The sequence below is a fragment of the Aythya ferina genome, assembly GCF_964211825.1.
Source record: "Aythya ferina genome assembly, chromosome: 1".
Lineage (NCBI taxonomy): Eukaryota > Metazoa > Chordata > Aves > Anseriformes > Anatidae > Aythya > Aythya ferina.
In genome coordinates this window covers 29,390,214-29,417,628 of record NC_140296.1, presented here as the reverse complement: position 1 = coordinate 29,417,628, position 27,415 = coordinate 29,390,214, and the positions used below count along the sequence as shown (strand labels likewise).

At 38.3% G+C, this 27,415-nt stretch overlaps 1 protein-coding gene across 2 annotated transcripts in view; it reads left to right on the top strand.

The window, feature by feature from the left end:
- RB1 (RB transcriptional corepressor 1) overlaps nucleotides 1–27,415 on the top strand; it is a 78,690-nt gene that overhangs the window by 746 nt on the left and 50,529 nt on the right. Inside the window, exons 3-16 of one of the 2 annotated variants that reach the window (XM_084529581.1) lie at nucleotides 8,617–8,729; nucleotides 10,698–10,832; nucleotides 12,478–12,516; nucleotides 13,156–13,223; nucleotides 14,437–14,547; nucleotides 16,567–16,715; nucleotides 17,491–17,568; nucleotides 20,129–20,238; nucleotides 21,613–21,690; nucleotides 25,310–25,397; nucleotides 26,091–26,207; nucleotides 26,936–26,992; nucleotides 27,070–27,101; nucleotides 27,180–27,256. In XM_084529581.1, coding sequence (XP_084385707.1) covers nucleotides 8,617–8,729; nucleotides 10,698–10,832; nucleotides 12,478–12,516; nucleotides 13,156–13,223; nucleotides 14,437–14,547; nucleotides 16,567–16,715; nucleotides 17,491–17,568; nucleotides 20,129–20,238; nucleotides 21,613–21,690; nucleotides 25,310–25,397; nucleotides 26,091–26,207; nucleotides 26,936–26,992; nucleotides 27,070–27,101; nucleotides 27,180–27,256 — 1,252 coding nt within the window. Of the gene's footprint in view, nucleotides 1–8,616; nucleotides 8,730–10,697; nucleotides 10,833–12,477; nucleotides 12,517–12,821; nucleotides 12,901–13,155; nucleotides 13,224–14,436; nucleotides 14,548–16,566; nucleotides 16,716–17,490; nucleotides 17,569–20,128; nucleotides 20,239–21,612; nucleotides 21,691–25,309; nucleotides 25,398–26,090; nucleotides 26,208–26,935; nucleotides 26,993–27,069; nucleotides 27,102–27,179; nucleotides 27,257–27,415 lie in introns of those variants that run through there. The other variant, XM_084529582.1, reaches the window with a different exon arrangement.

Sequence of the window (27,415 nt, the reverse complement as noted above, 5' to 3'; positions counted from 1 at the left end):
ACTTCTCTCCCCTCCCCCCCCCCCCCCGCCTTTCCCCCTTCCCTAATTATTGCTGACTCAGAGCACGGCTATGACACAATTAAATCCCAATCAAAAACTTGTGATACTGACCGGACTTAGATCTAAAATGCCCAGCTTGGTTATTATCCCCCCCTGTCTGGGCTCTAGCATCTGTGTGTGTTTGTTGTGGCCGCCGCTTGTTTTCCTGCAGCGGGAGCCGCGCTGCCGATACCTCTCTGCCTGCGGTTTCGGAGCGGCTCTCGGTGCAGTTGTGAGTTTGTTGCTGCAGAGCAGAAGCGGTGTGGGGGAAAGGCCGTGCGTGGCTCTTGCTGTATCAGGTATGTTTTCTGGTTGCAGAGGTCCCCAGGGAGCGCTTACTTCAAAGCGAAGTCAGGCTTCTCGGTATGAACCGAAACAGGAGTAGTCAGTGCTGTCAAGTGAAAAAAAACAAGGCAGGTTTCAGTATAATTCTGCGAATTTCACTTTCAAGTGAAATTGTCATTTCACTGATTATCTAGAATTAGCTGGATAAGATAAAGAGCTTTGGAAACCCTCCCTTTCAGCATCAGAGGGTGTGTCCAGAGCAGGGCTACGAAGCTGGTGAAGGGCCTGGAGCACAAATCCTGTGAGGAGCGGCTGAGGGAGCTGGGGGTGTTTGGGCTGGGGAAGAGGAGGCTCAGGGGAGACCTCATTGCTCTCTGCAGCTGCCTGAAAGGAAGGGGTGGGGAGCTGGGGGTCGGCCTCTGCTCATGGGTAACCAGTGATAGGACCAGAGGGAATGGCCTCGAGTTGTGCCAGGGGAGGTTCAGGCTGGCAATGAGGAGACATTTCTGCTCAGAAAGAGCAGTCAGGCACTGGGACGGGTTGCCCAGGGAGGTGGTGGAGTCACCATCCCTGGGGGTGTTCAAGGAGAGGCTGGACGTGGTGCTTGGGGACGTGGTTTAGTGGTGGTAGGGGGATGGTTGGAGCTGATGATCTTGAAGGGCTATTCCAACCCTAATAGTTCTATGATTCTGTGACTCTGTTTTTCTGTTCAGAACAGGTGCAGTTCTGGGTGTTTTCCCCAAAGTTCCTGACATATCAGCAAGGTGTTGAAACAAGGAAACTGGCAGATGCTGGAGTCGCTGCTTCTAGCTGAAGTAGCAGGCTTCATCTGGGACTGAAATCAAGCAAATTAACAGCCTGGTTAATTGTTGCTTCCCTTTTCAAGCCAAGCTGTTATCATGGGGAGTGAGGCTTTGCAGTGTGACTTTCTGCTTTAGGTTGTGAGCGCTTGGGAGGAGGCAGTATTTAAGTGCCCTCCTTTTTCCCCAGTGGTAAGGGTTTCAGTGTTAGAAGCTGTCCCAGTGTTTGTCCCACAAGCATCAGCTGTGCATGTTTTAATTGGTACTAGCCTTTCAACCATGAAGAGGAGCAGAAGAAGCTGCTTATCGAGCTGCTTTCTGTTCTCAAGCAAAAAGGGAAATAGCAGGACACGAATTGAGACAAATGCCTTCCGGAGGGCTTCTCTTTCACCTTGTAGCTGGTTTGATTTGAGGCAGGTCAAATCATCAGACTGCTGATGGAAACAGCGCTAGCATCTCATGATCCTGACTCTTTAACATGTTGCAAAGCATAAAACATCACTTTCACTGGCACATCAGCTTTTTTTTAATTGTTGATCTCAGAGTTTTGCCCTCCTCTGAGGGTAGGGAGGGGACCTGCAGTGCTAGCGAGGAGGCTGTGTGGCACAGACACAAAATGCTGCCTGAGGGACAGAGATTTAGGGCCCACGTGTGGGCTCTGACCTGGTCTGAACACCTGATACATATTAATGAATGTTTAGTAACTTCACGTAAAAATTATCTATTATTAACTGCCCCTTCTGGGTTGCTTAGGGTACACATAACCATGTGCAAAGAGACTCTGCAAACAGGGTTTATTATTATTACTGTTACTATTTTGGCAAGCACACCAAAGATAGCTAGGATGTAAGGACCTATGAGCCTGAGCATACCTGCACTTCGATAAGACACTTAAGGTGTTTTTGCTGCACAGGCTGGCATCAGCTGGGAGGAGAAAGGCTGGAATGTGCTGCGCCCTGAAATAACTCCCCCGTGCCATCATCCACCAGCACCACCAGAACTGACTGCTTTTTTTTTTTTTTCCCCCTTTAGGATATTACATCTTTCTGTATTGATTTTTTTTCCTTTGAATCTGAGCTACTAACAATCCTATTTCTGTCTGTAACTTTACCTTTTTTGTCTTGTGTGGTCCACGCTGTAGCTTTTTGTACAGCTCTCGGCTTCCCTGTTTCCTCGTTGGTTTGACTCAAGGTTGCGCAGCTGGACCTTGAATCCTTGAAACAGCTGAACCCTGCGGGGGGGTGTGTAGGAGGGGAAAGCGCAGCCATGGCTCTCCTGTAACCTGTCTTTCTGGAAAATGAGACCAGCTTGTAGTTTGACATGCTAAATCTGCAGAGAGAAACTGTTCAAAACATTGCAGATGTGATGAGTCTTTCCTAAGTGGAGAACGTTAAGGATTTTGTCTGACAACCAGAGTTAAATTGCACTCTTCTATGGTAAAATTGTAACTTGAGACCTCTGAGACAAAATCTGTAACACACCGACAGTGCCGCATCTCTGGAACCTGTATGGTATGAAAGAAGTTACCTGATGCATGACCAGAAAGATGTTTTTGCTTTAAATTCTGTTTGCATCTGGTGAACTACAGTGCAAGTTGACTGCAAACATGGTAGTGCATATATAAATAAGGCTTTTGCATTAATGTCACACAAAGCCTTTTGTTCGTTCTGTCATTAATCTTGTTTACCAAACCAAGTTACCAAACCAAGGTAAATTAGATGTTTGTTTTAGAGTTGTCTTCACGATCTTCGTTTCATAACTCCTACACATTAGCAGTTGTTGACTTAGCAAATTGGCTTCCTGTACGGGGACCCTTCTACTCCAGTTGTGTGTAACTCACCTGCAATCTGTGTTACGAATCAGTAGTGCCTGTAAACTCTAGATGGAGTGAATAGATTTAGTGGAACTACTGACATACTTTGAGCAGTATGTGGTTTTTGGTGTGAGAAAGCCTAGGAGAGGTCCTGAGAGCCATATTTTTACTACTAGGAGAAGGTTTGGGGCATTTGTTACGTTCTGCTACTGTTCGGGCAGAGAACAACCTGTGAATCTGAAGTAGGTTATCAGGAAAAACGAAGTGAATTATTGCTTAACGTATTGGAAAGAATCAATATGAGGAACAGATGGGCATCTTGACTAAATTGGAACCAAACTTCGGCAAAGAAAATCGGTGGTTTAGGAAGCTGATAGAAACTGGAGTCTGCAAAGGACCTTGAGAAATAGGGTCTGGTGTGTTTCAGCTGCCCAGCTTGCTGCAGTTTGTGATGCCTGGGTAAAAGCTTTGTGTTTTGTTTGCTGTTTATGGAACTGCTTCAGAAACCTGGCCCTCTCATCATCTTTTCTTGTTTCTGGTTCTATACTTGTATATTTAAGCTTTTCTGTCTGTCTAGAGTAAGCTTATCTGGTCGTATGTTCCAAACCTGTAAAGTTTCATGTATATATTAAATATTTTTGGTTTTAGTTTCTCATGAAAAAGAAAACATTACCGTTGGTAAACCTCTTATTCCCCATCTTGAAAGACACAGAGAGGTTTCTTACTTAAAGGAAAAGCATGAAATGTACAAGCTAATAAAGTATTTTCTGGCTGGAGCTTTTGTCTCTTAGAGAACTGCAGCAAAACTGAATCTGAATCTGCTGCTTCAGCTGGATGAGCAGAGTCACAGATCTTGTAAAAACCTTTATTCTTAAAATAAGACACAGAAAACTGCTGAGAAGTCCCATAACAAACATAAATCAACATGGCCTCTAGCTGGTGATACTCAGCATCTTAACAGGAGATCCAGTACATGAGCGTGTTTTGCTCTTGCACTTGAAATGCATAATTAGGTGGCATATAATTATTTTTTTTTACTTGCCTTTTGCTCATTTGGGAGAAAGACTGATGTTGCCCCCAGTCTGGCTATGTGCAAGAGAAATTTAGTGGGAAGTTCTCAGTTCAGAAGAACAATTTTTGTCAGGTCAATGATTTCCACAGAGTATTACTTCTAGATAATGTATTTAATTTAACCTGTTAAGAATGAATAGTCATTGTCCAATCAAGACAGTTTTCAATGGAAAAATAAAAACCATTACTGCTGAAAAAGACGATTTGTCTTTACACAGAACTTCTTATATGTAGATAGGGGATGCTTAACACATTTGCAGGTTTATTTCCTATAAACTTGTTCCTACAGGTCTTAAATCCGTTAAGTTTCTTATTGTGAATGCTTCTTGATCTTTTTACCTGCCATCTTCTACCTGTAATCATAAGCATACCTGAGAGTCTTTCTCATACCATCTAGGTAGTTTTGTATATTAAAATGTGGTGCCTGAGATCTTGGTTCCGTGTGTTCTGTTAATAAAACAAGGCTTTAGTGTGACATCCCATTTAATTAAAGTACCTGTCTCTATTTGTACATGTCTCATCTATGTTTCTCCTGACCTTCTTTTATGCAAGTCTCTATTCCTGGGCCACTGCCGTAGGCAATCATGAAAACTGTTATCAGTGTTGGCAGAATAATAAACATCTCTTAACTGTGCAGACTGGAACTGAGGCTTCCTGTTACCATCTCCTCCTCTCATCTGTTGCAGCAGCACTGGAGACCATCAGAGAAAGCAGAGAGGCAGTGATCCCATTGCACAGTAATTCAGCTTGAGCATTTTAAGCCAATCTTCCAGGTTGCTTTCACTAGATTTAGGCAAACTGATGATTTGCTAAAAAATAGATTAAATAACAGTAACTGCAGAATAAGAAATATTGAAAGACTTTTTGTAAAGCTTTAGATTTTTTTGCTACAGAAAACTAGGTTGATTTAATGCAACTGACCTATATTGCCTGAATATTACAGCATTGATTTCCCCGGAATACTTAAAAGCAAACAATTCCTATATGAACTGTTGGCTGCTAAATAATCTTCGAGTTGGTGATTAATAGGTTTAGATTTATGGTGAGTTGAAATGAGGTTACTAGAAGTTACCTTACTTGAACCAACTGGCACTCGAGAGCAAACATTGAGTCATTGTCCTGCCCGTTCTCTGTAGCTGTGCTGTATCAACAAAGAGCTTAAGTCAGACTGGTCAATAAGAAAACCCTCAGAAATTAATTTCTGGCTGTGAATTTGTCTTTTGTATGTTCCTATGCCTTCAAGTAAGTCTATCTGGGATGAATTGTCTGGCTTTAACTGTAAACAAACCATTTATCTGTGTCATGGGAATGGCTCCTCTAAAGGTATGCTAGTGGTAAAGTATTTGAACTGAGCGATGCTGCTGCAGTTTGCTCTGTGGTTTTATTTCGTTTGTATAGGAAATCACTTGAAAAACACTTGTATGCTCTGGGAGGGAAGGAATATGGAAAGGAGATCGCTCAGCAGTCAGGTGTAATGGGAAGACCTCCTCTTACCTCGTCTCCCCCTCTTCTGCTCCTGTGATGTGTATATGTAGCTTCTTGTAGTCTGGCTTCTTTTCCTTTTCTCCATCACTCGGATGATGTTAAAGAGGTTGACATGCTCAGGTACTGCTCACCTTTCTTTGCTAGTAGAAAAACGCTCATAATCTATTAGTTTATTCTGGGTTCTGTGGAGTTTTTGTGCAACATCTTCTGTTTGGTTGAGGAGATGATGTCCAAAACAATCAAATGTCCCCAGTGGATATGGGGATAGTCCAGATAACTAGAATTCGACTCACTGTAGTAGTTTGAATCTAGTGGATTGAAACGCTGCCGTCTTGTTTAATGGGAGAAATAAATGAGTTCTTCTCATCAAAGCAGTATGGTTTGGGGTGAGTTTAAAGATTGTTCTTGCACAACCAGACCTTGCTCTTACTAACTAAACCACTGCTGTAGCCTTCAAGCTTTCATCTTCCCTGCATAGCGCTAAGCCTTCTAAAAGAGCTAGGCTTGTTTGTGTAGGCAACAAATTAGGAAAAAGGGCACCGCTTCCTAACATTCAGTCTTCCTGACCTACAAGACATTGTATTTATAGAGCACTGCTATGGTCTGAGTTTGCAGGACATGAAGTGAGGAGGACTTCTTTATTAAACGAGATCAGCCTTGGTTGTGTTGTCCTCAGGAAGTGAATAGTCAACCTTCTTAGCAGCTAACTGGGTAACTTTAGTATTCAAGTTTTTTTTTTTTTTCCAGTGGGTTGCAGACACTAATGCAGGAGAAACCATCCCCATCCTTTAGGATGCTTTTTGGTTTTATGTTCTGTGGCTTGTACCTGTTAGCAAAGGAGTATTGAAGTTGTCTGAGACAAACAAAGCCTTTGTTATGTGCAAAATCCCCTCAAGGATCCCTGCAGCTCTTTTTGCCTTATCTCTGGTTGCTGGTGGTACTCGTTGATACCCAAAATGTCTAGGAGGTGAAGACTTCCAAGAAACAAGAAGATAATGGGTAGTTGATATTAATATGCATTCCTTTAAGTATCATCAAATGCATCTTGGTCTGTTAGGAACTTCTTCCAAAATAATTACCTGCTGTACAAGGTGTCACAACTCATAGAAAAGCTCAAATAGGAACGTAGGAAGAAAGTAACTTAAATAACTGACAATTAACACCTTGTTGAATGGGTCTGGTCAGTTAGCATTCAGATCTAAACTACCTTGAGCACTCTGCAGTTTTGGGCATCGCAGTATAAGAAGGACATAACTTTGTTAGAGAGTGTCTGAGGGAGGGCTACAAAAATGGTGAAGGGTCTAGAGGGCAAGGTGTATGAGGAGGGGCTGAGGTCCTGGGTTTGCTCAGCCCCGAGCAGAGCAGGCTGAGGGGAGGCCTCATGGTGGCCTGCAGCTCCCTCACGAGGGGAGCGGAGGGGCAGGCGCTGAGCTCTGCTCTCTGGGGACAGCGACAGGACCCGAGGGAATGGCATGGAGCTGGGACAGGGGAGGTCAGGCTGGGGGTTAGGGAAAGGGTCTGCACCCAGAGAGAGGTTGGGCACTGGGACAGGCTCCCCAGAGCAATGGTCATGGCACTGAGCCTGATGGAGTTCAAGAAATTTTTGTACAATGCTCTCAGACCCATGGTCTGAGTTTTGGGTGGACCTGTGTGGAGCCAGGAGTTGGACTTGATGTTTGTGGGTTCCTTCTAGCTTGGGATATTCTAAGACAATAATTCTTACCTAAACTATTCTACCAACAAATGAAAGTTTTCATGCTTTGGAGGAGGCCCCAGCCAGTCTTCACAAATGTATAAGTGCTGGTCCCAGAAAAGTAGCCGTTGTAGAAGACTTGGTAGCAATGTTAGTGAAATTATCCCTGTGCTGTTTGTGGACATGACAAGGTGTTAGCGATAGTTCAAGTGATGAAGAAGAGGGCCAGAGGTGGTTTCCTCACTTCCAGACTGAGTTTCGTGAACTGGCTTGTGTTGGGACTGTTTGGGGTTAGCCCCCTTTTGGAAGAAACAGCTGGGCAGCCATGTTAGAGCCTTGCTTGGGTTTTCCTTGGGGTGCCACATGGTGCTCTTGTCACCTCAGTGTGTGACCACTGAGTGAGAGAGAGGTCTGTTAAAAGTGACTGAGGGGACAAGAGAGCCGCTTTGCAGTCTGCTAGAAGAAACGGGGTAGGTGCTACCTCCAGTGAGGATGTGGAGGAACATCAAGGGTACAGAGCCTTTTGGGGTAGTTCTGGAAGACCATGTAGGATGGAGGGAGCTAGATCTGGTGCGATCCTATCCCTGCTGCCTTTTTGAAAGTATTTGTTGGATTGAATTGGTCCCAGTGGTTCCCAGAAGTCTGGGAGACAGCTAGCTGGAGAGATGGGGAAGAAAAAAGAAGGAAAAGAAGGAAAAATACTAGGGAAGGGAGTGGGCTAAAAACTAAGCAGTGCAGAAGAGCATGAACTTGGTATTTCACCTCCCTCCTGGCTCTGCTTTAAGGTTAAAGGTGTTTGTTACTACCGTGACTTGCTAGAGATGTATTTGTGGTCCAGCTGTACTATTGAGACCTAGCTGTAGGATAAAGCTCCTGAGTATTTATTTCCCTGTCTAATTATTTTGCTTCTCATGGCTGCCTGTCTAGGAAGGAACAAGTCCTTCTCTCCTTATTCCTTAACCTCCTGTGTCTTTTTATGGTAAAATGTAGTTTGTGTCCATAACAATGCAAGTACAACTGAATGATGAGGTATGGGTAGGGAAAGGGATGTTAGCTCCACTCAGGTAATCCTGAATAGGAAATAGTTCCTGTTTTCAAATCGTAATTTTAATGTACGTTGAAAATAAAGTTTCTGCTTTATATAAACTTTCAGTGGAACCACAGCCTTTATTTTGAAGCTTAGCTGAATTACAGATACAGGTAAAATTAATTTTGTACTGTGCAGTAAGAATTGGAGTACTTGGTCTGTCATCTGCAATATAAAACTTACTGCTTTTCACTTACCAGATAACTGGCTATCATACACAAATGTCTGCTTGATGGTCTCTTGTTTTACTCTTTCTAGCCTACTGCGAAGAAATTTATGTTCTCTATATAGCACCCACTTGTATTGCATAATACGCATAAAACCCATTCTCTTTTTCTGAAAGGCTTATGACAAAAAGAAAAAGGAAACGTGGGGAGTCTGTATCTTTATTGTAGCAATTGATCTGGATGAAGTGACGTTCACTTTCACAGAGCTTCTGAAAAGTATAAGCATAAGGTAAGTTTTTTGTGAAGTTAGATTTCAATCAGTAGGAATCTTTATATATCAGGCTTGTTGATTTAAAAATGAAGGTTACTTATGGCAGTTATTGTGTATCTCGATAAACTAGGAGTCTTGCTATCTTATTTTAGTTAAGGGAACAAAGGCATTTGTTTGCTGCAACTGAGGTTGGCATATGATTGTATCACAATTTTGACTCTTGCCCTTGATAAATTGAAGTTTTAATCGATTTAACTTGGTATCAATCATGCTTGATATTTTCCTTTCTTTCTCTATATCAAAATTTTCTGTAAAACCTTTCCATTAACGTTAGGCTTATGCTAAGTCAAAAGGTGGAAAAAAGTGTTCAAATCGTTTGGCAGTATGCTGCTGACTTTCAAGTGCTTTAATGCCATTTTAAACTTCTTACCTTTCTACCTGCTTTTGACTGGAAAACGTTACCATTATATTTTTACATTCACTAAGCTCATATTAGAGAAATAAGGATTGCAGTATATCTGCTCTTAAGGTAAATTTAAGTGGCAACAGCAGTAGGTGTACCCTTGTGTTAGGTCCATTGAAGGAGCAGGATTCCAGTGCTTTCTGCCTGATAACCCTGCGTGTGTGGGTGAGCAGAGCCTTCTGAGGTTCCCAGGCACTGCCTCATCCCCTGGCGTTTGTCAGCAGCTTAGTGCATTGTTGTGGTCTTGTCATGGCTGAAGCATCACCAAAAGTGTGTGGGAGATGGGCATTTGGTAAGATTTCCTACCAGTTATAATTGTATCCCATTCTTGTCTTTGTGATAGCCAAGGGAGTGAATATACAAGGTTTTTTTTCATATGATCTTACAGAACAGTGATCAGGTCCAATGTTTCAACTTAATCGGTTCAGTTTTGACTGACTTGAAACTACTCGGATGAAATCTAATCACATTTGTGCAGTGATGTTCAGTATGTTCTACCCAAGTACAGAACGCATTCACCTGACTAACTTACACTGCAAACTTTTTCCCTTTGGGCTTCAAAGAATAAGCTATTACTCAATTTGCTTTTAGCAATACTCAATTGCTCACTAGTTCTGAGCTTTTCAGCAGCTGTAAGGTCAATCTGGCAGAGATTTCTACCAGTCATCGTGCCCTCTGGAGCCACACAAATATATTTGAAAGTTTTTTTTTTGTTTTTTTTTTTTCTTTCGTTACATGGTAAAATAATTCCTAAATGAACTTCTGACTGTTATTATAACAAAGCAAACAGAACTCTCAAAATACTACCTTTTGCTAAAGAATCAAAATGTTTGATAGCTTCCTCCACCTTAATTTTTTGCTATTTCTTGGTTTAAAAAACATCAAACAAAACCCACACGTTCTTGATGGCCATAGTATTACATGGATGACTTTGGACCCCTGTACAAAAATTCCAAATTTTTTTTTCCTATTTCCAAAGGGTAGGGCTGTCCTTGCTGCCAAATGCTTGCTGGAAGACCTGAAGTTCCATATAATTCAGTGTATTCATCTCAGTTTTAATTTCTAGGTCTTTCTTCAGGAAGAATGGAGCCATGGTGTTAATGTTCTTAGAGTAGTAAGCAGATTTTTAAAGTAGAACATTAAGGTAGAACAGTCCAGATGTGTTGGGTATTTGTGGTTTTACTGGCAGAGTGAGAAAGAAAGATACCTAGTTAGCAACTTTGGACTACCAAATATATCTGTACTAGCCAAGAAAATTCTTTCTATAGTAGAGCCTGTGTCAGTAGAGACCTGTGGTGCTTAATTGAGAAGTATTTCTAAATCTAGAAAGTGTCAGGGTGGTATATGGAGCTCCAGGTAAACCAATAGTCTTTCCCAAAGCAAGGTTTTCAGTCACTGCTAGTTTTAGTAAGAATATGTTGAAGTCTAGTGAAGCAAGGCAATGATTTTTTAGTGTTTTTTCTTAAGAGCTATTTCAGAATAGTCCTTCTCAGAGTTATAATAATCTGTCATCTTTTTTCCAGCGTGTGCACATTTTTTCAGTTTCTCAAAGAAGTGGATGTTAACATGGATACTGTAAGCACTAAAGTTGATAGCACTGTATCAAGGCTGAAAAAGAAATATGATGTCTTACTTGCACTATATCACAAGTTTGAAAGGTAGTGTACGTTTTCCTTTTTGAAATAATAAATTCTTTACAGCAGTCAACATTTAGGTATTTGTATTTTTCAATTTGTGTAGTGCTCGTTTAAACTCTGTGCAAATATTTACAGATTAGTTAAATGGAGCTGTTTACATGCATTGAATAAACATCTTATATTCTACTCCATAACTATTCCAGTGCTCTGTTGAACATTCCCATTGTTGCAGTATAAACAACAGTAAGAATAGCATGACAAATGATCGCTAGTCCCTTTGTTAAGACTTTTACAAATGTAAGGCAGATTGTTTTATGATCTAATAATTTTTATTTAATGGAGTTTCCATTTTCATACTGCCCTACCCCTCGTTCCTGATCCAAGAGTTGCTTTCTGAGGAGCTCTGAAAACAAAAAGCACAAATAAGATAGTTTCTGTGTCCCAGATCTGGAACTGAAAGTTGTTCCAGAGTCTCAGGGCATTGCAGAGACTGCTGTAACAGCAGTTCTCATCTGCGATCAAGATAAATCTTCCCAAGTGGTTTAGCTGACCATACACTCAAAATCAAGGAAAGCTCTCATCTTTGTATGTGATAAAGTAGAATTTGGTTATGGCAGCATGCAGAGGGCTTCCTGTGTGTCACTTAAAACTCAGGAGATTCTCAAGAGGATGCTTTTTTTTTTTTTTTTTTTGATCCAGTTGTTCCAAGTTGGTAAGTTGCCATTCCGCTTTAACCTGAAGACAGATCGTGAGATCAAGACACAAATGTGATTTAATTTTTTTTCTTTTCAAAGTCTGTTAACATTAGCTTGAGTAATGTATATATTGTAATATTTTTATGAGGTTTGTAGTTGCCTTAAGGCTATGAAGGTCTATGCAGGTTAATATTTTAAGCAAGTCTTTCCTGAGCTGTAAAAGCATCATTGCATATTTACACAGGCATGTTTTGTTTTCGTGTCCCTCCCCTAGTTCTTTCTTCACTTATTTTTTTTTTTTTTCAAGACTCTGTCCGGCGTATCCCTGAGGGAAGGGATTAAGAGGCAAATTGTGCATGCGTATTAAAATATAGCCAAATTATATGTGCAGAATTTGAACTTAGATTTAAAAAGCTTTGTTTTTAAACATACCTTTTTTTCACTGTTTTTATGCTGCTATGGTTGAATTGCAGTAATGTTTTTGCAGCCAGAAGGATTTGCATTTTTTTTTCCTGATTTTTGTATAAACTGAATTTTTCTTGATGACATGCATCCAAAATAATTAAGAAGAAACATCAGGTATTACAAGGCTTGCAGTGACACTGCAGGAAGAGTAAAGGTTGAAAAATATCTCTTATGGAGTGGTCTGTACAGCTGTGGCACTTACTTTGTTGTGTTTTATGAGCTACTGAGTAACAACATACATAAAAATACTGTTTTTCTAGAAGAAAATATTAAATTGTACTAAATTAAAATTGTTTGCTATTTAAACTTTGATGTAAGCACTTTAGCAGTAGTATTATTTCAGCTCTGGCAGGGCTTGAGTTGGTCTGGTAAATTTCTTTCCAAGAGTCGGAATTATGAAAATTTACAATAATGTTAAGAGAACTAGCATATTTTTTACTATATTAAAGTCAAAGATATTGCACAGTTTCAGGGAGATGTTAAAAATACTTATTTTTATTTTCTAGGACTTGTGGCCTTATTTATCTGGAACAACCCAGTAGTGAGTAAGTTTGCCTTTCCAAATTGTGTTTGTCAAGATGAGATGTTTGTGTTTTGTCTTTTAACCTGCTAAGATTGACCTAAGTTCAAAGTATGTCATGTGTTTAATTTAGATTTAGTGGGGGCTATGAATTTCAGTGAGAGATGATGAAAGCTGCAGAAGTGATATATGTGTAAATTTTGATCACTTCCTCCATGAAGGATCTCCACCCAATGGCGGGTGTCTCGGCCTGGTGGAAACGAACATTTGGAGAGTGAGCTTCCTAATCATAGCAACAAATGAATGGATGAAAAGATGCCTTAGCAACTCCCAAATGAGATTGAGTTCATGCTGTGACTGGAGAATAGGGCATTAGTCAAAGGCACAAGAGAGAAAACAGCTCGTAACAGTTAAGTGAATTATCCATATTCACTTTCTTTTCCAAGGATGGTACAGATGTTTCCTGATTCTTGAATGGCTTTACAGAAGACTTATTTTTTGTGTGTAGTATTAATTACATAGGGAATGAAATAATTAATAAGCTTAAATATATGGGAAATGTTGCATGCTGTTTATATTGTTCCATAGACTGAAGCATGTTTTCAGAAATCAAAGTTTTATGGAAGTGTTAATATGGAGTCTTTATTTTTGTGTCTATTTACAGGATTTCTGCTGAACTCAGTTCTGTATTAGTCCTAAAAAATTACTGGATTACTTTTTTGCTGGCAAAAGGTGAGTTTTGATCAACAGTATGCATCAGAATAACTGTTAAAGTGAGTTTATGGGTTTGTTTTTACACCTCCAATATGAGAACAGCACCCTTCTTACAAATAGCTGTAGCACAGTTCCAGAGTGTTCTGACTGCATGGCTTTGTAACTAATTGCTCAGTAACATTTCTTTCTATGCAGTTGGACTATTTTAGCTGGTATTTTTTCCAGTTTATAAATAATATTTTTGTAAAGCTTTTAAAGAGATTCTTTACTTTGAAGGTCAATATTCTATATTTGAATCCCTTCTGAGATGCTTTATTATCATTTGCCAGTATCTTAGTAATGGCTGACTACTTGAAAAGACTGGCAGATCTTTTTAAACTAAACTAAGTCCCTGAAATTATGTCCTTTGAATGCTACAGTTCTTCCTAGAAAAGGCTGAAATCCCAGTTAAAGCTGAGTAACCAAACAATTATGGTAGTACAAGAAGTCCTGTCTCATTGTACTGCTCCTACAAAAAGGAATGCATCGTGTGTCTTAGCAGCTGCCTCCTCCGGATCTGTTTTTCAGCAAAGTGTACACATCTCTGCTATTGAAATTGGTTAGAATATAAATACAAAATCTGTACATGTTAATAGCACACATAGTGTCTGTAGCTGTTCTGAATTGCTATCGGCTCTCCAAACACTTTGTGGAGACACTTGAAGTCTTGGAATGACTCCGTAGATTTCTTCTGGCATGTGAATCAGAAGTTGGGAACAGCTGGGATAATGTAGTTTTTTTTAAAGTACTCTTCATGCTAATATTTTCTAACTTGCAAGTCATTTGGTGTACAATGGGCAGGCCAGGCATATGGTAAGAATGTTTTGAATTTCTTTTCACTATGTATTGGGAATTCTTTATGCTTTTTGAATGCTTAGCAGCTTTTGCAAAGTTTTATTGAGACCACAAAAATGAGGAATTGTGCAGAAATGAGTAGTACGTGTAGGTAAAATAGTCTATGCAATTACTCCACTGTGGTAAAAATGAATTTGTACATGAATTATAAGTATTTTTATGCATGCTTTCTCCAGAACAACAAACCTCTTAAGAACCACGAGCTTTAAAGAACATAGCCATCTTGCGCAATGCTTTCACTACTAAATGTAGTGTATTTTATTTAATAAACTTCAACATCTTTATTTTTCCAAAAATGACTCTTTAAATTTGTCTTCGCCTTTTTAAATGTTTGCAGGTAAAGTGTTGCAAATGGAAGATGACCTGGTGATTTCTTTCCAGTTGTTGCTGTGTGTCTTAGATTATTTTATCAAACTGTCACCTCCTGCTATGCTCAAGGAACCTTACAGTAAGGATTTCGTGGTTTTGTTAACTAAGTAGAAAGTAAACTTGTTAGATTTCCACTAGTCTTTATAACATTCACAATTAATATAATGGAACTTCTTAACCTTATTAAAATGGACTTTTTAATATTTTAGTTCAATTTAGATGCTAATAAACTTGAATTAAATTATTTGAATGTAGCAGTGTATTTAATATTTTGTTTTTTTTTCTATTCTTGCTGTCCATTTGCTGTGCCCTCTGCCCATTCCAGTTGTTTAGAAGCCTGCAAGAAGAGTAGTCTTGGTTTGGTAAAATAATTCTGGGCAGATGATGATTGAGTAGTATTATGTAGGTTTGCTTTGAATTACAAAAGGAGAAGATGGTGCTCTCAGTTCACTGATTTATAGCAGTATGATGACAACTGAAGTGTGCAAGACACAGGACTAGGCAAACACTAAAAAGATGGTGGATAAAATGATTGCAGTAGTAGCTCAAAATAAAATGGGAGAGGAAAAATGTAGATTTCTTTATTACATCTGTTCTATATTAGCAAGTGGTTCTTCCTTACTTTAAGCAAAAAACATAATGGTCTTACCAACAAACTTGTGTTCAGCAAACATTTTTTGTACATTCAATTTTTATATATAAAGCCTGGGAAACCACTCCAAAGTCAGAGAAAGGAAGCATTTGCTTGTAACTTTGAACGATAGATTTCTGTTTCTCTCTGAATATTTTTCTTCCACAAGCTATGGAATTGCTACGCTGAGGTATTTGGAGCTTCAGTATATAGAAAAGTCTTTGATACTACATAGGTGTATCCTGTGTTGGATTTGGGTGAAGTAGTGGGATTCATAGCCTGAATCTACTCATGCTTCTGTTGTTTTACAACTAAATATCTGTAGTGAAACTATGAAGACCAGCAGCTCATTATTAAAAAAACTCTTCATTAAAGACAGGATGTGTGTGTTCCATCTTGAAAAAGAAACACTGAAAAAGAACTACTTCTGTCTAAATGGCAAATATGGGTATCAGCTGTTAAGTGTAAAGCGTTATTCTGACTTGGGCTGTGTGATAGCTAGAGGTGCTGTTCAGGCTGTCACTCGGTGCTTCTTTCCTTTATCAAATAACATACTATTCAAGTCCTTGTGACCAAGAGGCTTCACGTTGTGCTTAAACAATGTCATCATAGAATATCCTGAGACAGAAGGGACCCACAAGGATCATCAAGTCCAACTCCTGGGTCTGCACAGGGCTGCCCCAAAATCAGACCATTCATCTGAGCTTTATGATATTGGCTAGGAGTTAAGGGGATTGATGCAGCCACCAGAGCAGTGTCGTTTGTTGCATTTTCTCATAGAACAGTTACCAAATGCGAATGGAGGTACAAATGAGAACATCATACTGATTGGTGTATTAGTTTTAAAACATTTAACTGTATTAACATGTCCTTAATATAATTCAGATATTTCAAGCTGACACTATTGAGGCTGTCTGCTTTGAGCTTAACAAAACAAGATGTTTTAACCTCATTTTAGCTCAGGTTTTTGATATCTTTGAGGTGAACTTGTTTTTTCATGATCGTTTGACTGGGATATTTGGGGAAAGGAAGAATTCTCTGTAGAACCATGCTCCAGGTTCCCACCAGCACGTACATCCTATGTGACTTCATTAACCTTCAGAAGTGTCAAGTCACTCTTTCAGCTCATCATTTCACACTTCCATAAAAATAGAAAAAATAGTACTCATCTTTAAAAGGCAAGGCTCTCCTAGCTTTACTACTTATTCTATGCTGCTTACAAAAAATGCTAGTAAATTTTGTGTTGAATAGTGTTTTAAAAACAATGTCTAAATACCGATACAGGATTTTAGAAATTGGTTTTCTTTTTCTATAGATTTTCCGTAATGAAAGTTTCTTACCCAGCTGAACAGATGAAAAGGGAAGATAATTAAGTGCCTGAAAAGTCATATAAATAATTAAATCTCTGAAGTTACCTTTTTTCTTAAGGTGACTCTAACCTTGTGATGGTTCTGCCTGTCTTTGCAGAGTCTGCTGTGACAGCAGTGACTGTGAATGGTTCAACTCGAACTCCAAGAAGAGGTCAGAACAGGAGTACACGCACTTCAAAGCAAGTTGATACTGACACAAAAGTTATTGAAATCCTTTGTAAAGAGCACGATTGTAATTTAGATGAGGTAAGGTCTGTTTGAATGTATGTTAGATCTTCTGCTAAACCCCATCTGGAATGTACGTTTGCTTAAACAGTCCTGTAAAATCCCTATAATTCTGCTTATTTGATTCTCTTAAGTTCAGTAGTGAGGGTACTGTACTGTTCTGCAGTTTCTCTTGTAGGTAGTTAAAAAAAAAAAAAAAAAAAAATCCCATGGTATTTGTGATAACTTTACTGGGGATATTTAACTGTGAAGAATACAGTTATGTGCTGAAGCAAGTTTCATGCTACATGCTCTGATCAGAATGTGGTTGCAGGGCTACTCTGATGGGCTGGGGTTCAAAGCTCTATCCAACAGTGAAAAAATGCACGCAACTAATGCAGTGTTCTTTGTGGGATTGTAAAAGCCCACTTCCCCTTTATTTCTCCTGATAAATCTATTCCTGTGTAAAAAGGACCTTTTTTTTTTTTTTTTTTTTTTTGAATATCCAAGCAGATGATGAAACAGAAGAGGGTTGGGAGGAGTGTTATTCTTTCCTAGTTTAGTCATTTAATATGCCAGCTGTGGATTATATGCTGCATGCTTACAGGTAACTAAGTTTTGGATATGTAGGTAACTATATTTTTGCTTTATTGAAAACAAAACACGGTGCCTTATTTAAAAAAACAAAAACAAAAAACACTACAGTGTGTTATAACAGTGTCTCATTTAGTTTCTTGACTTAAAGATCCGAAAGTAGTGTATGTGTGGCTGCCTGTATACATCACTAATGTTATGCTTTTCCTTTTTTTATTTTTAGGTCAAAAATGTGTATTTCACAAGCTTTATTCCTTTCTTGAATTCCATGGGTATTGTAGCTTCAAATGGACTGCCAGAGGTAATTGGAATAACTTAAGATCAACAGCAGTGCTTTACTTCATGCCAGATTACTTAAGATTCTCTTTACATGTCGATCAGGTTCTGATAGGCTGTTGTGAAATAATCTAGCAAAATGCAGTGCGTTTCCGGAATGTGGCTTAGCAGGGATTCCGGGATTCATTGGGTGTCTGTAGCATTTGCATTTGAATCTTATAAATGATTTTCCTGAGGTTGAGCTAGTGGTTTCGCTCAAAGCAAAACATGACGGAGTTGAATATCCATAATCTTGGTAAAGCCATTAATTTAAGTTACAATTTAGAATATCAGGACTCTAAAGTCCATCTGTGGTTGCATACAATCTTCAGTTACATCCCTTAATATAATTGGGACATGTATGTAGTCATGTGTGAGAAATTTCCACAAGGTCAGGCTTAGTCTCACAACTGGCAGAGTTTGCACTGCTGTGTCCTTGCAGAATTACTTTCATCTTACTTCATTGTAGCCTGGATGCAGCAGAGTCCCTCTGCAGAATTGCATGCAAGACAACTTCTTTCAAAGAAGTTACATCCATCATTCTTTAGAGACTAGGTTTAGCTGTGTGTCTCTGTTAGATAGAGCACTGTGAAAATGAGCAGTTTGTCAGACTGAAGGTCTGCAGGTATGCCAAGTATATGTTCTCTTCAATTTCATAAGTATCTTGGGTGGGAAATAAAATACAAGACCCATTAAATCTCTTAATCCCTTTCAGTTTGAATTTCAGGGTCACTGCAACATGTTTTGTATCAGCAATCTCTCTAGATTTTAAGTTTGGGGGTGTACAGCTTAGAAGCCCTGTATTAACTTTGAGTTAATGGTCATTGTACAGGTTATTCTCAAATTAACGAGGGTTCTCAACCAACTGCATATTTGAAGCATAGTATCAGAACAATAGTCTAATACTCCTGAATAAAAACCTTTAAAATATTTGAAGAAAAGACCTATAACATGAGTCTTTCTACTGAAACCTGCATGAGATGTGTGGTAAAAACAGAGCAATAATTTACAGGTATATTTCAGAGGTAGTTAATCCTTATATATAAACCAACTAACTGTCAATTATAATGAAGTTCATTTATACAATTGCTAATGATATGGGACACCTGAATTGTCTTTCATTTCCATTAAAATAAAATAATAAAAAACAACAAAAACACCAACACAAACACAAAGCAATGCTGAGCTTTTAATAAACTTTAATGTTGTTTCCAAAACAAGCAAAACTTCTGAGACTTACTGTTGCTGTTTCATCAGTCTTCACTTGCGTGCTTGATGGTCAAGCTTTATGAACTAAAGAATACACTGATTCAGAACTTGTATTTTTGGCTAAAGATTTCTTCCCAAATAGCACAGTGCAGCCATTTGGTCTAAGAGCTGCTTTTTTTTTTTTTTTTTGAAAGAACCTGAAGCTTAGAAATGTTAATAGAATACTGAAATACTTCAGACAAAAGAACGTGTAAACTGTTAGGAAGGTAATGAAAAATGAAAAGATAATGAGTTTTGTTAACAAAAAATTGAAGGAATGATTGAAGTCTAAAGATAATCTATGGATTTAATAGTCCTAATCTCAAAGTTCTAACCATAAAATCAGTTTGGTGCAAATTTGGCAAAGATAAAAAGAGGATGAAGAGCAAAGCTGTGTTAGAGATGCGTGCGGCTTTTGCTTGAGACAGGTACGGGGTTAGTTTGTTTTTGTATGCACTGTTGCCTTTTTTTTTTTCTTGTTGGAATGTGCCTGAGCACAGCATTATTTAGCATGATTGAGGGCTCAGGGAAGAGATAATTGAGGTGACTGGCTGCTGCCAGTCTTTTCCTGAAGAAAAGTTTTCGAGTTCCAGTTAGTGTTAGTCACTCAAACTCCCAGACTTTTCATGCAAAATGAAGTTGTATCACTGTGGGATCTAATCAACTAAGAAACTTTTAAAAGAAGTAATTTTAAAAAGAAGAACGTGGGCTATGTAATAATGGTTTGTTTTTGTAGAACTAGGCATGTCTCTTAAAAACTACTTCAACACAAACATTCATGAATAATAAAACTTAGAACAAAGTTTAAGCTTTGCATCTTTAAGCTTCCATCTCCAAACAAGCAGAGATGGGGACCTTGTGGGTTGTCTAGTAGCTGTTTGAAAGGCACACGTTTTGTTTCTTGCCCATAAAAACATATTTTTCTATTTTTTTCTGGAAGGAAAGATTTAAAAGCCTGGAAACACTAGTTTGATTTGCAGGTCTATGTCTTCCACTCCACCTGTTTTTAGCTGTTTCACAGTATCAAGACCTATATTTCTTCAGAAGTGTCTCATGATCTTCCAATTGTTTTCCCTTTATAAAGGATTATCTTTGTTTGCACACGGGAACAGTAAATTTCCTCTGGGTATGTTTCAGCTGTTTGTATAAGAAGTGACTTTATGAGTTCCAAGGTCATTTTCTTAGAGTTTTTCAGCATTGTATTCGGTTCTATTCATGAGGTAGTGCTAGCCTATGTTATTGAGCAAATTGTCAATTTTGTTGCTGTAAAATAAAACTTTTCAATGTTTTTTTTCGAGGTTGAGGTTCTCTCAAAAGAATACAATGAGCTGTATCTCAAAAACAAAGACATAGACGCAAGATTGTTTCTGGATCATGATGAAACCCTTCAGCCCGATGTCATAGCGTGGTAATGTTTCCTCTTACTGCTGTTGTACTACAATGGAAAACGTGAGCTTGTTCCCCCACCCTGCCCTGCCCTCTGTTTTAAGTGGAGATCTCTGTATCCTGTTGATCTCTTCAGCTTGTCGTTCAGCTAAGATATTTCTGGTGTCACCAACCTTGCCTTATATTACAGCTTAAGTAATCATAAAACAAGTTGCTACATATCTAGATAAAATGATATGGACTTTGTAACCCAATTCTTACTCTGTGCAAGTCCCTCTAGTCCAGTGGCAGCTGAGGAATTGCGAAGAGGAGGTCGCATGCTAGTTTATTATGTGTGCCTGAGAATGTGTTATGGCTCTGGGGCCAGCTGGGTCCTTGCTGACAAACTTCTTCCTCACACCAGCTGGTGGTATGAATAAGCTGCCTGCTGGGAGTGCTCCTGAGCCCATTCTGACCTCTGGCCTGTATGCCACTGACAGTTCAACAGTTAAACAGTTGAGTACCAGTGCCTTGGCACATTCCCTGGTGCTGCTCAATAATGCAGATGTATGACTAAAAATAATCAGGTACTCTAAAATGTGACCATTTACATTTCTCTACCTTCACCTGATGTGTGCTCACTGTATGAGGCTGTGACTTACCTATGCTAGAAAACACGTTCATTTAGAGCTGGGTTAAAACGGAGCTGTACATAATACAGAATCACAGAACCGTTGAGGTTGGAAGGGACTCGTGGAGGCCATCTTCAACTGCCCTGTTCAAGCAGCACCACCCAGTGCAGGGTGCCCAGGGCCCTGTGCAGGCGCCTTGTGCCGCTCTGCCAGGAGGAGCCCCCAGAGCCTCTCTGGGCAGCCTGGGCCAGTGCTCAGCCGCCCGCCCAGCACAGAAGTGCTGCCTGGTGCTCAGAGGGAGCCTCCTGCCTGCCCCTTGGTGCCCACTGCCCCTGGCCTGGCGCTGGGCACCCCTGAACAGAGCCTGGCTGCGGCCTCTTTGCCCCCTCCCTGCGGGGATTCCCAGCCCTGGGGGAGATCCCCCTGAGCCTCCTCTTCTCCAGGCTGAGCAGTCCCAGCTCTCCCGGCCTCTGCTCACAGGAGAGCTGGGGTCATCCAGGCCCTATTCTAGGCGTACGTAAAAACTAAGTTGTTATAAATAGAATTCTATTTAAAAAAAAAAATCAAGTTGGAAGCGAACTTTGAGGGTCATCTAGTCCAACAACCTACTCACAGATCTCCTTAGCAATATAAATGTTGTTGTTCTAACAGGTGGAATGATTGGAAATCTAAATCTTAAAAACCTGTTCCATATTTTTTTCTGCAGGTTAATTTTAAGTTTTAATAGAAAATGTACTTTTCTGAATTACTTGTGTGCTTCATAAGTCTGTTTTCTATTTCTGTAGTTCACAGTTGGAGAGAACACCACGGAAAAACAATCCAGATGAGGAGATTAATGTAATACTTCCACAGACACCTGTTCGGTATGAATTTTTCACTTAAACTGTGTTCTTTACACTTTCACACTATACTTTTGTCTGCCATATTCCTGTCATTAGTCTAAGTCTAGATCTTTTTGGCTTCCTTCCCTGATACAAAACCGCTTATACACACACTTCTTCTCCCATTATGCTTTCTTCCTAGTATTGTCATCTTTCTATAAGCAAAGATGAACATTTTGTAGTACCAACCTTTTCTTTATGAATGTTTCAGAGTGCCAACATACTCTGGTCTATTTGGTAAAATTGGGAGAGATGATAGAAATGTGGTATTAATTGCAGATTGTTTGATCTGCAATCCAGTGCAGGAAAAAACTCCCAGCTTCATTTTGATTAACAAAGGAAAGGAGATTTGTGTGTACTGTTCTTCCCGTGTGTGACAGAGTTCCTTAGCAAAAGCAGAATGATTTTACTCAGTGGTGTTAGAAATTCCTGGATGCTCAAGAGTCAGTCAGTTGTGTCACCACAGTGTCATGTGCGACGTGGACAAACAACTGTTTGCACAGGCAGTTGTTCTGAAGGTGTCAGGTTTAATGAAATTGGACAGTGAAGTTCGTTTTCCATGCTTGCTATATAAATGCCATTTGTTTTAGCATTTTGTAGAAGTGAAAATTTAAAGTATACTGAATTACTACTTCAATTTTCTCAAATGAGTAAAAATTATTTTAATTTTTGTTAAAAAACCTCTCTATTGTGTCTATATGCTTGTGAAAGAATGGATTGGACTCTGGGCTTGTGCATCCACTACAAAATCTGTTAAATAGTGTGTGTAGAAATTGGTTTTTAGCCAACTAACCAGTAAGGTTCTGAAAAGCTTAATAAAAATACTGAATGGGGATGTGCAGCTGAGATTAGATACTGATCAGTGCACAAAAGAACTTTTAATTGCCGGTGACTGTGAAAGGCTTTGATTGCCTTAATGGTGCCTTTTAGTTTTACACTTCTAGTCTTCAGCTGTCAGTGATGCTTTTTTTTAGCCATAAAGGCAACAGCTTGACTGGTGGTTCCCTGACTAAATGTGTGATATCAGGATCTAGACCATCTATAACTTGAAATGTATTTAACGAGAAGGTCATTGACAACAAAGCCTGTTTTTTCCACAAATTGGCAGCTTGTTGCTGCCACTTCTTGGTTATACTGGTATTAAGAAAACAACTCTTAACACTGAAAGATGCTTGATTAAAACTCTTGACATGGAAGTTTTATTAATAAAGTCCAGGAGTAGCAAGCTACCACACTGCTAAAAATTTGAGATGTGCTAAAATAACTCTGAGAAGTACTAGCGAGAGATTCAGACTCTCTCCATGTAGCCTTGGGGGCTTCTCTGAGTTTTCCAAACCTGCTGCCATTTGAGACAGTTCAAGTGGCTTATTCACTAGCAATGATTTTGGCTGTAGCAACTGTTTTTCAGAAAGCACGGATCTGTCACTAGATGGCAGTAAACCTTTGATCTCCAGTGCAGAGTATTAAGTGCACTGTTAACTCTCCTTGCATTAAGTAGATCCCCTTACAGGTTGTGATGAAAGCACTACACTTAATACTTTGAGTTTTCTTGTGTTTTCTTTCTGTAGCTAGATGTTTAGGACCTGCTCTTAAGCCCCCTGAAGTTGGTGAGAATATAATCATTTTCATCAGTGGTTTTATATCTGGTCCATTATGTAAAAATCAGATAAAACCAGTAGATAAAATAGGTGTAATTTCAGGTAGTTCAGAGCACCATAATTATAGGTTGTGTGTTTTCATTTCATTTTTTCAATTGTCTTCAAGCCTTTCATTATCATTAGTAGAATTTCTGGTAGAAGTGATTTTCCCAAGCCTTCTGAAAAATAAAGAATGAGTCTTTGGACTATACAGTTATGACTAAATATTTTTTTTTGACTTATTTTTTGAGTGATACAAGCCAAACTGAGGTTAAACAGTGCAGAAAACCAATAAAATAAACTCAGAAAATAGCTATACCACTGGAGGAATCAAACTTTTTTTTAGATGTTAAGTGAAAAAGCATTACAATAAGCTTTCTAAAAGAATAGAAACTTAATGGTATTGCTTAATACAGAACTTGAAATAAACCAGTCCATGCAAATATTAGTGGATCGTAATGGACACCATGGTTCTGTGCAAACAAAGGCAGAACACTACATCATGTCCCCAGAAGTTGGAAATGGGGACTGTTAGGTGCTAGCTTGTGCATATATCTTCTTGTCCTGTATGACAAGATTTTGGTTATTTCCCCAAATACAGGTATTTCAGTCACCTCCTGGATAATATGTGCAATTTGAGAAAAAGCTGTGCCCTATTATCTTAGAATAATGATCCTTCTGAAAGTCATGAAAAATGCTTGTCATCAGGATTTCAGTTTTAGAAGATGAAATGAGAACTGTTATCTTCAGAGAAATACTTACCCTAACAAGATACTTAACCTGTTGAATAAACAACATCCTATGCATTTGTCTTAAGAATATTTTTAGTTCTTTAAATTATAGCTCTTCTGAGATACTGGTATTACTTGGGTTGACTTTAAGTTAGCTTCTACACTTATTTTTTTTTAAGAAGACATTAGATATAAATCAATGGATATTAATTGTTTTTAAATTTCTTTTTAGCAAGAAGGTTCTAGGCATTGTGTATATATGCAGATGGTTTTGATGCTTTTTTGTTTTTTCTCTACTATTTGACTGTTTAAAAAAAAAAAAAAAAGAGCCAGTAAGATCATACATGGAGTCATAGTTCAATACTTCAATACATCCCACTTCACAAAATGTAATAGATTTTGATCTTATTTAGGCAATAAAGAATCAGTGTTCTACTTTCTATACTACGTATAATTCTCAGGAACACTGAAAAATTAATGTCCACATCCTCCTCTTCATCCATAACAGTTTAAAAATTAAGGATCTTAAATGCAAAAATCTTCCAACCTAGCTGCAGATGCAGAAGGTAGTAGAATTAGGATTTCAGCAAATTACAACCTTCCTATTGGAAATGGAAGAAACTTAATAAAAATCTTAAAAATCTTAAGTTTTCATGTGACTTTTTAATTCCCACCCAGGGTTGGAGAAGATGCTCTCATGCTATTAATAATGGGATCATTGGCAGCTCTACTTTTGAAAAACGTGGCTTTTCTTTTAAGCATTTATGTTAGAAAGGCTGTATCATCTTGTGAATGGATATCAAATACCCCATTTTAGTACACTTTTCTTACTGTACTTGTGATTGCAAGACTTGAAACAAAAGCTGTTTTTGTTCACCAGTCTCTTTTTTACAAAAGCCAAATGATTTGTTAGGTTTTTGCTTAATTTAACTGAATAATTTCATATATAGGGATTGCAATTTTATCATCTTATTGCTTTTAGAAGTGCTCGTTATTTATTACTTATCTTCTGGTTGCTTACTTATGGATTGCAATAATTCTAATAATGAGATGATTAGAGAAATCAGGTTATTAGAATTCACAATGATTAACACAGTACAACAGTTTTTTTCCCAGCAGGTTGTTTAATAACTGAGTTGAAAACTAAAATTGTACATTTTTTGTTAGCAGAAGTGCTGTTCAGTTTCTGGAAACTGTTGAGTCAACCTCAATGCTTTTTATTTTTTTTTCCAGAGCTGCAATGAATACAATTCAGCAACTGATAATGATTCTAAACTCAGCAGCTGATAAACCATCTGATACCCTTATCGCATATTTCAATGTAAGTGAAGTGACTTGATGAAACAGTTGTGGAAGATTGTTAGAATTATCACACAATTAAAACTTGTTCATTGAGATCTGACACACATGTTCCGGTAACTCTTTTATTAACAAATATTTTGGAAGATGTACATTTTGATTGGGATGGCTTAAATGTAATTACTCTTGAACTCCTAATTTAGAAACCATTTCTATTTATCTGATACGTACTAGGAGACAGTAAGTACTTAAATCTTTCTGTTACTACACTAAAAGTTTATGTATCAGAAAAATAAAAGGGTATAAAGAGACATAGGAAGAGAAGAAGGATGTGTTCAGAGAGTCTCGTGTCCATATTCAGCAATTTAACCATACTTTATGCTTGAAAGACACTAAAATAGTTGGTAGTTGTCATATTACTAGTATTAATTGCAGTTAGATGGATGTGAGAAACGGAGTTTAGTTACTGGGAATTGTTGAACACTATGTGTATATTGTATATTCTATTTTTTTAAATAGTCCACTATTTAATATTTTATATTTTTTTAATATAAAATATTTTTAAATAGTCCACTCTGATTTATGCTGATAACATGATTAAGAGATGCTACAAAGCGATGCAGGACTCATTTGATTAAATCATTAAAATGTTTTTGAAGTAAAATAGCCTTTCCTTGCCTTTTCTTCCCCTGCGCTCTTTCCTGTCCTCTACTAGAATTGCACAGTGAACCCTAAGGATAGTATCCTGAAAAGAGTAGAAAGTCTTGGCCACATCTTCAAAAAGAAATTTGCTGAAGCAGTTGGACAGGGATGCGCTGAAATTGGCTCACAGGTAACTAACGTTTTGTTTGAGTATTACTCATCTGAACTCTGTTGGTACTAGCTAACATGAGACCTGACTTAACGACTGTCCTCCTCCAGTGAAGATTAATAATGTTAGGAAGCAATAATACTCGGTTCAACTTGAGGAAAGGACGTGTTTTTTTTTTCTAATGCTCTGTAAAGATAATATTTAACAAGTGACTTTTCCTATTTAAGGAACAATAGGAGCTGGGTGGGGGAGAATGCTAGAAGCACTTTAATGGAAAATAAGAAAATTGCTGGGCAGAATGCATTTAGTGAAAGGTATACTTGCATTCATTTAGGTAACTGAGCCTAAAACTATGCAAAGTGACTTGCTTCCTTATAAAATCAGTAGGCCAGCTGTGCCTTGTAAAAACAAGGATCTTTGGAAAGCAAATACAACCAAGTTTGTACTCTATATTTTCTGTCAGCGCTGCTGTTTATCTTATTAGCCATGACTTGACATAAACATTGGTATTAGTGTGGTTGAGGTGGTCACAAACCCTTAGTAGCCTTTGAGGCTTTTCCAGTACTATTGGCAATTGGAGCTGAGGAAAATGAGATCTTTATATTATCACTTCCAAAAAGAAAACCAAAAAACAATCAAAACTGCAAAACAAAAAGGAAAAAAAAAATGTTCTAAATCAATAAAACATGAGTCTGCCTGATGTAGTTTTGTTAAGAACTAATTGTAATATTTTTTTTCTCTTTTAATAGAGATATGTACTTGGGGTACGGCTGTATTACAGAGTGATGGAGTCTATGCTGAAGTCGGTAAGTTTAGTACTTGTAACTTGGTATTGCGTGTCCAAATTCCAGAAAGAATCACAAGCTTGATTTATGCATTTCAGGAAGAACAGCGCCTTTCAGTGCACAATTTCAGGTATGTGTCCATAACTCACTATTATTATCCACTATTTTAGTGTTAAGGCAAGTAATAATGACTTCTTTTTTCCCTTAGCAAACTGCTGAACGATAACATCTTCCACACATCTCTTCTGGCATGTGCTCTTGAAGTTGTCATGTCTACGTATGTCAGTAAGTTGAATCGAAAGTGCCAAAGAGCATTTTTACGTATCGATAATTTTGGCTATTTGTTCTAATACATAAAATACAGTAAATAGCAAGAAAAGAGTGGTTGCTGAAATTTCCAAACTGGCAATGATTCAATAAACACAAAAAGAGATGTAACAGAAG